We start from the raw sequence: 14,883 nt of genomic DNA, 5'->3' as shown, positions 1-14,883 counted from the left end.
ACTACCCAAAGAGCAAGCAGACAAAAAGCAGAGCAGGGAGGGAGGGAAACAGACAAATGAGCCATATTCATTAGAAAAACAGCAGCCCTGACCAGGGAAGCGTCCTACTGATGTAATGAGAAAGGTGAAAGTTGTTAATAATAATAAAGAACACAGTAACACAGTTGCTTTTCTATAAGAAAGCACCAAATCTGGAGAAAATAAATGCTCTGTGGAAAGCAGAGATGAAAACAGATGAAATGCTCCTTGCCCACATAGCCCTTTCTTTCTTCCCAGTTTTATGTAGTGGGGTTTTTTGTGGTATTGATTTCTGTAGCTGCAGTTTTTAGTGCTGCTCCCTTGAGTGCTGTGATGTGGCCCCTAAATCTGGCATTGCTGCTACAGGAGCCCCACCTCCCATGCGAGGCAGTGAGGCACTTTCCCACAGGTTTATGCCTCACCCTTGGCCAGGAAGAGGTCCTGATTGCTGCTCCTCTCTTTGGAATTTTGCCACCTGTGAGAGTCCTGAAATGTAACAGAGCTCTTGATGGGTCTGCCCTGCTGAGGCACCTCAGTAGCTTTGACCTCAAATCACTGACTGAACTCTGTGCAGCTGAACACCCTGAAATTACAGGACACTGTTTCAGGGCACAGGCCCAGCACAGTGATACAGCTGTGGGATGAAGGGTTACCTGTGGATGCCTGAAGAGCAGACTCAGAGCTGCCCACCATGGGACAGGGTCCCCAGGACCCAGCAAGACCTGCTGGGTGTCCCTTGTGTGTCACCAGCAGGCTACTGGAGGGTCTTCATCCTGCCTACCTGCAAAGCCATGGGAGGAGGAGATCACAGAATAATTTGGGTTGGAAGTGTCCAACCCTCAAGATGAAGTCAAAGACAGAGGGACAACAACAGGCACAGCCAGCACTGCCAGCAATAAAGATGGCTGTGGCAGCAGAGAGGTTTTTGTCCCTGTCCCAGTGCATCCTGGTAGGGAAGTGCCTCTGCTGTGGCTCTCCACACAAAGAATGTGGAAAGTGGGTGTGAGGGAGCTGAGAAGATCCTTCAGCTCTCTATGTTGAAAATTTTGAGAGTATTGACATTTCATGTCAGCTGCATTCACCAGGGTTAATTAAAGTCTGTGTTTTATAGATTGGCCTTGGCCATAAGCAGAAAAGCTGCCTCAATTGGAAATCAGTGGAGTAATCTTTAAGCTCTTTTATTTTATTAGATATAGGGCTCTAATTTGAAGAAATTGGGGAGCCATAATTAATGGTGCCAGAGAGGTCTGAGACATATGTTCAACGCTTCCTGAGGAGAGTGCTTTCTGCAGGCAGTGTGCTGGAGGTGCCCAGCATGCTGGGGCACACCAAGGAGCCTGGGGAATGCTCAGTGAGTGAGGTCCCAGGAGCACTGCAGAAATCCAACAGCAAATCAATAGTCAGCACTCTGCACAAAAATTGAAGGGAAGGCTGTGAAGGCAGTGCTCTCACCACAGGGCACAGCAGGAAAGCCAAATCCAGGGCTGCTGACAACCAAGGAGTCTCACAGATGCTGTCAATGGCCTCCCTGTCCCGAGCCAGAGAGACTGATGTGCTTCATGCCTTTCTCTAAGTCTACTGTGCACTGGTATGCAGTAAAATAGTTCACCCCTTTTCAGTGGAGTGGAGTCTTTCCAAAACCACAGATGCCTTTGGGGGTTTTGGAAGGTGAAGTATCCTGACAATGCTACTGCTTTCCCTTGCAACAGCCTGCTGGCAGGCCATACAACTTTCCCACAACAAACAGACCCAGGAATATTTTTTCCTTTAAACAGATTTCTGAGCAGTGCCTCTAAAATAATTCTGTCCACAGACAATGGAGTGTCAAGGGCCAGAATTATTCCTGTGATCCAATAAGCAGAATAAACCCCAAAAGACTGTCCCATTCATGAACAGCCATCACGAGGCCCTCAGCCAGACATGGTAGAATAAATAAATAAATATGTATTAGCCTTTGAAGGCTATTAAGCTGCTTGTGCTTAAAAAGCTCTTATGGCTACCTTCTCAGCATCTACCTTTCAGAAATAATTATTTTCAACTTTTTTATGTTGTTTTTCCCATTTCTAGACCTTTTCCCTGTAAATAATAATGTAAATATTTTTCTTACTGTGTGTCGAATTACTTACCTGATACAGCATTTCAGAATAGAAAGCCAACTGTCAATAGACTGTGCCACACCTTTTTTGTGCTTGGCTGGCTTTTTCTGCAGTGCCCACTTGTCTTGTTTGTGACTGCATCCAAAATCCTAGCATGTTGCAACTGGTCACTCCCAAAATACTACAAATCTTTTTACTGAGCAGGGTTAGACTCTGGGAAGAGCTCAGGGGATTTTTCTGTGCTTGAAGACAATGACTTTGCCTTCCCAAGTTAAGCCTGAGAGGAGCAGTGCTGAAAACACTTTCTCCTGGCAAACCTGAGCCCTGCACACTTTGCTGGCAGCAATTAATATCCCAAAGTCTTTGCCAGCCAAATATGTTCTGCAGTCTTGATTGTAGCATGTAGATCAGAATCATACACTCGACCTACAAACTTGTTTAACAAGTAACTCATGAGCTGAACTAATATGTAAGCAGATCCAGTTGAATTACATTTCTGTGGGCATGTTCATTCCACAGTGAAATGGATGTCATTCACTTCTCTAGCAAATTAGGACACAGAAGCTGAAGAACATTAAATTGAGATAGGATTGTCCACAGAAGATTTAGTCAAACTTTGGTGAGAAGACTTTTACAAATGTAAATTCATTTTCCTAGTATCCCCATATAGACAAACCTCAGAGTGGAGGACCAACTTTAACTTTTGGCTTTTTTTTTTTTTTTTTTTTTTTTTTTTGCCATACTAGTGACTAGAAAAATTCTAGTGGCTCTTTTAGACATGCATTATAGCAGAGCTGTTGAGCCAGACAACCTGAATTGATTTTTCATTTCTTTTTCATCTACCTGAGCCACTGCTTGTAACTTTTTAAAATACTGAGTTCCCTCTGCAGACAGTTCACCTCCCATTAAAGGCAATTCCAGCACCTTCAACTCTGCAGAAGGAAAGCACCCAAAGAATATTTGAAAATATTCTTCCAAATCCTTTCTGCGATTTACAGACATCCTTCAAGCAAATATGCCTTCTCTCCTTCATACAAACATCAATTCCCTTGGAAGAATGGAAGTTCATATATCTCCCTTGACCAAAAGTTTTGTCATTTCAGGGGTTAAGAGGATCTCAGGCTCTTATTTCTGCTGTCCACTAAACTCACCTCTTTACTTCATACACACACAGCACAAGCCAGTCTCTTTGGGAGTTGTTTCCCAGTCTTCCAATGAGTGCTTGGTTGTCTGCCATGCCCCTTATCATGAAGAGCCCAAACACCTTCCCTGTTTTGTTTTTCCAGTATCAGGATTTGCAGAGAGGCCTGTCCTCTCCCCATCACTGATTATAATGAGGAGGAGTTTCCACTTGCCACCTCCAGCATGTCTTCTGCAAGGTTTCATGGAGCCCCTGCCACCACCACGCCCAGAATATCCAGTGTCTGCTCTCCAGGCTTGGCATAAAGGGCCCAACTCATTCTGGGAAACAGGAATATGGAGTAATGGACAATAGTTGTGCTAGACATGGGCAATGGATTGCATTTCTGCAAACAGACAAAGATAGCTACTTAATAAAGAGAATAAATTTTAATAGGCAGTAAATTTTTTTTCTTGACACAACATGGTAGTTTCTGAACAGATTTTGCACAAAACCACAAACAGATATTTCACAATATTCCTCTACTTTACTGTCCTTTCACTGTGATACAACACACTATAAAATACCTTGGGTTTTTAATCAACATGAAAATCCACAATGACTGCTTTTTTTAAGGAAACCTCATCAATCAAGAACCAGAATAGTTGCATATGCCAACTAGCATATTTTATATGGCCTGAGCTTTCCAAAGTAGGCATCCAAGACTTCTCTGCTCCAGGGGAACACAAGTGATCCAGGAATACCTGAATGAACCACAAGTTCAGCTGCACCACGGACACTTGTTTGTTTCCATCTTTTATTGAGCTTCACCAAAAGTCTCTCCTGGTGCCACTAAAAAGAAAATTATCAGACCCACCAAAGTGAAAGTAAGAGCAAGGGCCAAGCACAGGGAAATAAACACTTTTCAGAATTGTCTATAGACATGAACTAATAAATCTGCTCAGTCTCTCACCATAATGCTAGGTAAGTTTTAATATTTTAGAGAAGGAAATTGGAGAGAAAAGTTCCTCAAAAGCATTGTATCAATAGGTATCAAAACATAGATGATTGTCCTGGATCTTGGTCCTGCACTTAGACCACCAGTTGTCTTCTTTCCATTTCCCAATTAAAAAAAAGGTAATTCTTGGAATGCTACAGTCAGTGGCTTGAGACTGAGCAGATGCTCACAGTAATACAACTTTCAAACATTTATAGTTCTAGAAATGTAGGGTACATGCAGGTAGAAGCACTACTTGATATTTTGGAACTGCCAGCTCTGTACAAATTAAGAGTGTCTGTAATTAGCACTTGAAACACACTTTGAACTTCCAGAGTTATTCAATAACCTGCAGGAATCTCATGCCTCACTCAGAACACAGGGAAGAAGGTTCATCTGTGAAATTGCTTACCTTGCTGATTCCCACTGTGTGCCCCAGGCTATATGGGAATCATATTTGTAGCACACACAATGCAATTAGCCAAGGAACAGGTGAAAAACCAACTACTGCCTGCTACATTGCAAGGATTATATTCAGTAATTTACAGAATTTCAAAGATCCTCAGTGCAAGGTACATTCCTCCCTTCACAAAAAGAAGCCCACACTTCAGCATCTCAGCCAGGCATCCCACCCTGTAAACATTTATGACAAGCAAAGCATGTGCTACAGTGAGGAGTCTCATGCAAATCACTGAATTAATTTTCATAGTGGCTGTTTGCCCAGTCCTGTTTCAAGGGTCAGGCCTGGCTTGTATTCTGCTACATACAGTTAAAAGATCCATAGCTACCATAAGTTCAACAAAATATGCTGACATATTTCTTCCTGTGTGCAGAAAACATTTTCAGTAGCTACTATGCAAATATCAAATGCAAATTTTTACATTATCTTCACCCTTCTTGTTTTTACATTCTCTTCAACCTTGCTTCCTTGCTTTTACTATATGTGAAAATAATAAATATACATGATATACAAGTTATTAAGCCATCAAAAATTTTCATGTCATTCCAGAAGGGAAAAGAGATGCTTGAGATTTAGAAGTCAAAATCTGGTCATTAACACAAGTGTCCTGGTGGTAAAAGGCTTCAGATTCTCCTCATTTCCCATTGAAACACAACTTTGGTAAGATGTTCCTGCATATTGTGATAAAACAGGCTTCTTCACATCTGAAGTGACAAGAGTATCTCAAGATTATTATTCCAGGTAAGATTGTTCAGGAACATAAGGGTAAGTAAAATAGAAGACACTGAATAAATCCACTATGGGATAGACAATAAGGATTAAATTAATTGCCCAGGCCCTTGTTCTGGATCCACACAAATTGAACCATCTCTGTGTTTTCAGTAATGTAGGCAAAACTGTATTCTGCTGCTCTAATTCAAGGAACAAAGGAGGCAATTTTGTCCTTGCTATTGGCATCCTGAAAGCTTGGTTTTTACCTAGGGGAAATGAGAATAGGTCAAAACCATCAAAGATATCTTCACATTTCTGGTCAACCAGATGCTTCTCAGTGGAGGGGGATGGGACCCATTCTAGAGGGGCTTCATCCTACAGTGCTGGTGGGAGGCTGGGCTTTGGCAGAGCCTCTGTCAGGTCCATCCTGTGGATGCTGTGACACCCAGCTCCTCAGGACATCCTTGTCCCCTGCCTCCTGCTCTACCCTGGTCACACAGGGCCCTTCCACAGCTGCTTCCCTCTCCCACCCTCAGCAGAGGACCACAGCTCTCCACAAACGAGAGAAGCAGCTCCAGGGGAAGTGGATATTGTGCCTGAGAAAGCTTCATACATGAAGGAAAATGCAGCACCTAAAAAACTGAGTTTCAGAGGTGCTTGGGTGGTCTCTGCTCTCTCACACTTAAAAATGCCATCTAATGTTTGCTATATATGTTAAACACTGAGGATTTCAAGCCATAATAAACTACCTCAAGAAAAGTGCTGCCTTTTGCATGAAGTGAAAAAGATTCAGATTTTTCATGGAAAAAATGGAGTAAAGAACTTCTGGGTACCAAATTTTGTTTTTTAATAGGTATCTACCCTTTAAAATCTATTATTTCTCACACAAACAGAAAGAAAATTCACCCAGGAGTTTACATCCAGGAAATGCTGAACAGATAAAGTCACATGCTCTTGCCTATAAGGTCTGTGAGTTGGCATCTTCTTCAGCCCCCCAGTTTGCCTGTGAATCTGCTCACGATGGGGTGCTCCAGCTGAGCTTTGTTTAAGCCATTTTTTCCTTGAGGCTGCTGCCAACTAAAGTAATTTCTCTTTTTGGCTTGCATTTTTAACCCTTTTTTAAAATTATATGGCACAATGCTGAGACTAAAAAGTATTAGAGGGACTAACAAACACTAATGTTACAGGATGGAAAACAAAGGCTATAAACTTACATATTTATTGCTGAGATGTGAAGAGTTGCCGAGTTTTATTCTTCCCATGAGATGAGTGCTCTCCTAAGAAACAGAAAATACATTTGCATCAGATAAACATGGAAATGAGTCTAGCAGGAACACATCACTGACCAGGGTACAAACTAGCCAGTCTCCTTGTCAGATTTACTTAACACCTAAAATTGTCCACACAATAGATTTTTACCACTCTTCCTATTTTACAGATTATTTCCCCTGTGATTTGGTCATAAATGATGGGTTACTACCACAAAACATTTTCCAAGGCAGTTCTCATGGGGGTTGAACAGGAATAAGACTTTAATTAATTCATGGCTATGATTAGAATATTGACTTATAAAAATAAGTAGATACAACTATAAAATTAATTTTTGCCAGTAATACTGACATCAGCTCAGTTCCTCCAAAGCAGAAGGAGAACATTTAAGAACTTCACACAGTTCTCAATATTCCTTCCCTGGAGAATCCAGAGCCATATGAAAACAGGATGAGGTCAGGAAAACCCAAATATCTTCTTCTGCCTCCCTGCTCACTTGCAGGAGACAATTTAATTCCTCATGCCCACATGAGAGGCAAGGAAGTGATAGTATTACATTCCAGGAGAGGTGAGTGTGTATTAAAAAGCTACAAATGAACAATGGCCTAGGGTTGCAAATTGTAATACAAATTAGGATTATAAAAAAAATCACTGATTAGGCATTAAAATAATTAGCAGCCAAATTAAATAGTTGCACTCCTGAAGAGAATGGAAAAGACTTATCAATAGTTTTCAGACAGCTTTTCTTCACAGCACAAAAAGACTCGTTAATTTAGTGCAGCTTTTTGGAGATGAGTAGAAGACTTGGTATCTGCTGCAAACTGTTCAACAGTGTGCTGGAATGGTGTTCACTTCCCAAGTGTTCAATTGTGGAAAAATAAGTATTGTAAAATAATTTTGAAGTGTTGCTAAGATACAGTTTCAGAACTCACAGCCACTCACACCCTGTCCAGATTTCCTGGTGCTATGCCCTTTATCCCTGGAGCAGTGAACTGCCCCCAGCTATTGCCTGGGCAGTGTCTGGTGAGGGATGGATGCTGGCAGGGAGGTTCTACACTGCTTCCCTGCTGCACTTCAAGCCTTGTGAAACAAAAGCAGGTCATGGCTACTCCATGGCTGCAAACGTGCCTCAAGATATTTACATTGTAAGGTCTGGAATCATTAGTGGCAGCCAACAATTCAGTGATGAAGAGTCCATGATTAGACACTGTAGAAGAAGTGGTCACAGATGCTCTCTGTTCAAGGGATAAAAGGGTAGTGGATAGGATTAGGTACAGGGCTGCAGTATACCTGGAGACTGCACAGAGAGCTCTCCAGATCAGTTTTGGAGTTCAATGGTTCAGCAGTTTGATATTCTGCTAAACATGCAGTTGTAACTCAAAGGGCAAACCAAGAAGAATATTCAGGTTAGCTGCAAGTAAGAAGACATTTTTATTCATCTCAAAACAGTCTTAACTGACACAAATAGAATCCAAGACTGAAAAGTCCCCTAAACTTGTCCCCAAACCATCACCCATCAAAACAAATTGATTAAACCTTGCTTCCTATAAGGGAAATGAAAACAAAATACTTGTGTTCAGTAGTTTGTCAGAACAGATGGCATGTTAATAGATTGAAGAAATTATTTCACACTGAATTATTGCTGATTGAGAAAATAAAGGATGGAATGGAGGTGCTCAACCAATCCAGATATATTACCTGGATCCTTTGAAGGCTGTCACAGGATCATAAAACTATTGAGTATGGAAATACACATAGTTTAACATCATCAAGTCTAACTGCCAGCCCAGCATGATCTCCATGTTCACCACTAAGCCTCAAGTGCCCCATCCACACATTTTTTGAACACTTCCAGTAGTGATGACTCTACAATTACTCTAGAAAGGCTTTTCCAACGCTTAACAACCTTTTTTTGCGAAGAATTTTTCCCTAATATCCAATGTAAACTCCCCTGGTTCAACCTGAGGCCACTGTTGAAAAATAAAGGGTATAGTTCCTCAAAATACACCAACAAGAGCAAAATTGCTGCACAACATCATCAGAGAAAAACTGGGATTTTATTTACTCTGGATTATGCATTTAGAGAAGAATGACAAACTAGTGTTGTGCACCTGGAGATGAAAGGTACCAGGAGAAACTTCAACCATCAGCTTCTCACTATTTAGGTATTAAGTATCTTGCATAAGGTATTGATCCAATTTGATGGCTACTATGTCAATAACTTTCTGATAATGAGTTGAAGATTCACTGTACATTTTTCTACCTTGAAAAAGAAGTGAGTGGCCTCAGAAAAACGGGAGATGAAGGGAACTGGAAGAAAGTATTTGTAGCAGTTAAAGTGCTACCACAACAACTGCACAGCTGCAAGAGCTCCATGACTCCCTTTAGCTGTGGTCTTGCCATGTGACACCTCTCCTGATGGAGGAGGAGTTGCAGGCTCAGAGAGATTGGCAGAGGGCAGTGAGAAGCCAACCTCATATATATCATGCACTTCTACAGAAAGTGAAAGAAATTATGCAGTTGGAGAAAGAGGCCTTAGGCGGCGTATTTGGGAAATGAAATCAGACACTGACATGGAAGTTTGAGTTGATATGCAAGGCTTGCCTTTAGTCTCCCTCTCTTCCTTCACTGTTGCACCTGTTTGTTGATTTTTGTCTGAAATTGGATTGCAAAAACAGGCATCATGAAGTCTCCAACTATTACAATCATATAACAGACAGATCTGTAGTTAAATTGTAGCTTTATTGCTGCTGATACCACAACAAACAAAACAAATTTGTGGAATTAAAAGCCACTAAAAAGTATGCAACACCAAGGATAAAAAGCCTGATTAAGGATGTCTCCAAGCCACAGGCTGCTGGAACACCATGATGTAGGACACGTTATTGGACTCCTTTCCTGTTTGTTACACTTCCTTTCACCTCATGTGATCCATCCTCTAACAAATCCTCTGTGCCTGGATTTGAGGCTACAGAGATCCAGGATCCCAGCAGGTACAGCTGGCTCAGCTGATGGTTTCTTAGCCTCAATGCTAAAGGAGATGTGCTCTAACAGCTTACACAATACAGCAGTGGTCTTTATACACACAGCCTCCACGTGGCACCCTCTGTACTTCTGCCAGAGCCTTGGTCACTGATTCACCCAAAGAAACTGGCAGCGTAGGCACTGGGCCTGATCCAATAACCCTGCACTCTTTCTCCTCTGAAACATGGTCATGGTTATCAAAAGGATAAAGACAAGGAAGATGTACAAGAAAAAAAAATCATACTCATAAGTCCTCATCCTTTTTGTTTTAAGTGCATGGGAAGAAGACTTAATACACAGCTACTGAGGGCTCTTCCAAGCTGAAAGATAATCAGAAAAGAAATAGTGCTGCAGTGAAAATGTTCCTGATTGTGTTAGGAGATGCTCCTAAATGTTCCTAATTAAAATTTCCCTTATGCAGTATTTATTTTGATTTTTCACTTACAAATATACTCCTTTCCAACCATTAATGTTGCATTCTGATGCCAATGTATGTGAATAAGTAATGGGTACAATCAGCTGAAATTACAGATTGCAATAAGATCAGTTTTGAAGCTCTGAAACAAACATTTCTTTGTCTCACCGTAGTGGAAGGCTATTGTATTAATCTTACTGCAATTTTCCCTCTCCTCCTGCCCCTCTACATTTGATTCAGAATCTGATTATTCAGAATACACATACACTGCAGAACATCATGACATAAAAGATAGTACAGACCAAGAACTATGAGTACAGAAACTCTTTGACCTGGCTAAAGCCCTCTGACATTATTGGGAAAGCTGGAAGAAAAAGGATATAAAAACAGTCTTTTACATAAAAAATGGGTTGTACTGCATCTCAGATTACGTTCTAAGAAAAAATTAGTTGTGCTGTTATTTCACTGTAATATCTGCTGCTGAGAAATTGCTTTTAAGTGGCAATAAGATTTGGAACAAAGAACTAAAGCAAGCTTTAAGTAAAATCTGATTGCAGAAGCCTGTCTTTTATAAAAGTATAAAACTACCTCTGCAGATACAGGAATCAAAATTTTTTTGAACTGAAAGAAAGATGATGGAGAACAGCATTAAATGGGAACCAGTGGCTGGGTTTGGTGTGGGCCAGTGGGTCCAGCACCTGCAACGTGCTGTAGCTCCCCTGGCTGTAGCTCCACCATTTCCCTGCAAACTGCTCCTCACCACTGCCAGCATGCCAGAAGGATCTGAACAATCCACCATGGCAGAGACAGGCTGTGTGCAAACGTTCAGGTGAAGGACTTGAAGGCAATTGCTGCTGAATGGGCAGCAAAGGGCAGGAGGAGGCTCCCTCAGAGCATCTCAGAAAACTGCAGGCTGGAAAGTCAGCAAATGCTTCACAGGGGAAAACATCATCTCACCTTTAGCTGGCTGAATGGAAGAGACTGCCTAAAAAACCCTTGAATATATGCACAGCTCACAAACCAAATTAGAGATACAGAAGGAAACATATGCTATTTTGACTACAGTTTGACTATGTTTTTGACAACAGTTTTGTCCAAAAGTTTCAGCTGGAATTGTGTGCAGTCAGAACTTTGTGGTGTGAATAAACAAAAAGCCCAACCACAAGCTAAGAAAGTTTATTCTTCAGTTCCTGTGAAGCAAGAAAAATGACTTCAGGCTATTATACAATGCAAGGTTAAAAAATAGAATATCAGCAAATGAGAAAGAAAGAGAGGGAAGGAAATACTTGAAATCTTTCTCTGTTGCAAGGGGACCCTTTTCTATAAAGCAGCTTCTCAGTGTTCTTTGTGCAGGGGAAAAAACATAAGACCCTGAACTACACCTCAGACTAGAAAACAGAAATAGTCAATATCATATCCTACATTAGCAGGAGCAGCTGCTCTTACCAGTCCTAAGCATGAAGCGTGCCAGCAGACTGCTCTTCACTGACCTACACTGCTTATCTTGCAAGGAAGTGGGAAAGGGAACTTCCCCTGACAGAGTGACTCAGATTCTTCACCTGCTCCTAGAGACATCCATTTAGATCCTAGACATAGTGAGAAAGAGGTCAAAGTCTCAATGCATGTTAAGAAACCTCATGGCCCACTAAGGACTCATGCCCCCTTGCAGGGGTAGATTTCCCTCAGTTGGGTCCCTAATGAGGTAAACCCCAAAAATTTCTTACCTTCTCAAATGCCATGGCCCATGCCCAGATGTACTCAGCATAACAGGAAACAAGGTATGTACCAGCTCCTGATTTGCCCCATTGTACCAAAACCACATCTATGCTTTGATGAGTGAGGCACAACAATTAGTCTCAGCATTTGGAGGGTTATGGAAAGCAGTGATGAAGACATTGTCATCTCACCACACTGTTTCAGAACACCACAGGATTTTCCATGTGCAAGCCCTAGAACTGCAGTGGGTAGTCTTGAGGTTCAGCTAAAGCAGCTCTAAGGCCATCACTGCTGTTGAACAGCAGCAGCTTTTGGAAGAGATGTGGAGCATATGGAAAATGAAGGTTTTCCTGCTTCCTCAGTTCATGCTTCTTTGCACTGCGCTGCCACCAGAGAGCACCTCTAGGTATTAACTGATCTCCTTCTCCTGTATGACTGCCATAAGTTAAAGGATTTACCAATGGAAGAGGTTAGGTGTCTCCCAAATATCCATCTTTGCCTGATACATTTTCCCAACCCTGTTTAGCAACATCACTTGAATTTTTACCTTTTAATCCACAGTGGGTATCTCAGGAAGCCCTAATGCAGACATGTGCCACAAATCCTTCTCCAGCCACCTTCCATTTCAGGCGTCTCACCAAAATCTGAGCTACCACAGCTCTGACACATTTAACACCCTTTCAGCAAATTCAGTGCAGAACAGGCAATATCTCTACAAGCCAGTAAGTCATATCCTACCCTTTCACCTCAAAACAGCTCAGTCTGGTTATAAATCATGCTTTATTGGATCAGCTTATGCTTAGGTGCCAGGATTATACCTAACATGTTTGAAATATTATGTCACCTGCACATTCCTATGCGACTTTACATTGAATATTGAGCTGGTGTGCTTCTACTTAAAAGGTCTTTCATACATTTTACCTGCTCTAGAATAATTATTTCAGGCAAGGTCCATAAAATAAAATTCTGAAGTCATTACTCAGGTATCAATGCTTCTATCAGACATCATACACCTGTATGGAGCAGCCTTACCCAAATTTATATTCACCAGTCTTTCTGTAACTGAGAAATTTTCATCTCTCAACATTTTTCATGAGTCCTGAAAAGGTGATCAATACCTTTGCTGTTTTTCAGTGTAATACACAAGAAGCCTTACAGAAAAAGTTAGGTCTGTTTTCAAGACAAGCAATACTCGTGGCTGATGGTATTGATCTCTTAGTCATCAATTAAAACCCTTCATCTTATATTCTCAGGAAATATAACTATCACTGACAAGACAAGTGTGCAGATCTGTGGGCTATGTTGAATCTCAAATAAATATTTTTGCTGGCAGATTTTCTAGAACATTGTATTGTAAAAGAACATTTATTCTCCCTAGGCAAAGCCACCCTAAATTTGTCTGTACCACCAACATGAAATGGCTGCCATAAGTCCTGCATTTGTACATTAGTGTAAAACTTTTGAGACAATTTTTATCCAAGCTGAGTTTTCAAGTAAGATGCAAGAACAGGCACTTATCTTGCATCAGGTGTTGCAGTTCACTGACAAACAGGCATGAAAAATTTACTGATTCTAGTTTAGTTTTCCCTGGTTTTATACTTTACATCCATTCTACACCATTTGTGCCTTAGAACTCAAAGCCATTAGCAATTCCATCTTTCTAAGAAGAGTTATAAAAAATTACAATATTAAAGCTCCATTTTACCTACTGATGATACTACTTCCTGATGATACTACTCCATTAAAAAACATTACTTTAGTCCAGGCTTAATTGAAAACTATTCTTTTCCTGTATTCTTTCACATTAATTGTAGGTATTTGAAATAATATTCTTGATTAAATTTAATCCAGCTGTGCCTCTGAAAAAGGAGTTTTTCCTTTTTCTTTCATTTCATATTCACAACCTAATTTAGAAGTCCTAAAATAGGATCTTTCAGGAGCCAATGGACTGCCACAAGTCAGCCCATTCCAGCTCAAGATAGATGTCCAAGGCAGATGGGATAAACAGCCCTCTGGACACATACATATCTCTCAACTATGTGCAGCTGGCATGGTTTTTAGACAGATAAAAGAAGGCAAGATTAAACTCACCATAACCTTTGATCAGGATCTATGTACAACACTGACCCAGGGTCTTTCCAGGTTGCTTGCTTGAACAGTTTGTAGGCCCTTATTTGTCCTGCATATATTTTATAAAATTTTACAATCTCAAAGTGTTCTGTTTGGAATGAAAAGCAAAAATGAAAAAAACAAAATAGAACGTATACCTCTAATAAAGGTTAATTTGAATACATATCAAAGCAGAACTTCATTGTAGATAAGCTTGACCTTAGGGAAGAGCTGCCTATTAATAGTGAGGGGATGATGTAGCCCCTGCCTGTGAAGTTAAGGCTGCTCTTTAGATCCTTCTAATTTCAGTCTTTCTACTCACATCTTATTGTGGTTTTGTAGGTACATACAGAGACAGCCACAACACACATTCTAAACAGCTGCACCATAGGAAAAGAACACTTGTAAAGAAGTTTTATGGAGGGCAATTGTTGTCAGTAGTTGTGAGAAGGCCCATGAGTCAGGCAGTTCTTGTGCCTATTCCATGAGAAACATTTGCCTTTATGCCTGAGCTTTTAATAAAGCAAGTAAATCTGATTCAAATGAGGAGACATCCTAACATATTTAAAATACCTGTATGAGTGACAAATATTTCTAGAAGAAACAGACCCCTCTGCTAGAGTGCTTTTAATATAAAAAATAAAGTGACTCTAAAAACCTAGGCAAAAGCAGGACTTCAATTTCTGTGAAAGCTTGTTTAATTTTGAAACATATAACGATGTAAGAATTCAAGAGAAAATGGCAGCTGGTTTAAATATGAATTGCATTAATGAGAAGAGGGCAAGAATCTTGTCTTCTAAGTGGTTATGACTCAAACCTTCTAATTATAGTATGCACACATCATAGTTCAGTAAAAAAGAATATATGGATGGAAGATGCTCACATATTTGGTAAACCAGTAGCTGATTAACAGGCAACAGGGCTCATCTTGAGGGGAAAAAAACAACA

The 14,883-nt window shown here is 40.7% G+C and overlaps 1 protein-coding gene across 1 annotated transcript in view; it reads right to left on the bottom strand.

Moving 5' to 3' along the window:
* Positions 1 to 3,668: 3,668 nt before the first annotated feature.
* Positions 3,669 to 14,883, bottom strand: part of EMCN (endomucin) — a 52,022-nt gene continuing 40,807 nt past the window's right edge. The window contains 2 exon segments of the mRNA XM_079307100.1: positions 3,669 to 5,395; positions 6,617 to 6,679. Coding sequence (XP_079163226.1) covers positions 6,621 to 6,679 — 59 coding nt within the window. The 3' untranslated portion in view covers positions 3,669 to 5,395; positions 6,617 to 6,620.

This window comes from Erithacus rubecula, assembly GCF_903797595.1.
Source record: "Erithacus rubecula genome assembly, chromosome: 5".
Taxonomy (NCBI): domain Eukaryota; kingdom Metazoa; phylum Chordata; class Aves; order Passeriformes; family Muscicapidae; genus Erithacus; species Erithacus rubecula.
Note: the sequence above shows the minus strand (reverse complement) of the source record. Positions and strands in the feature narration are given on the sequence as shown.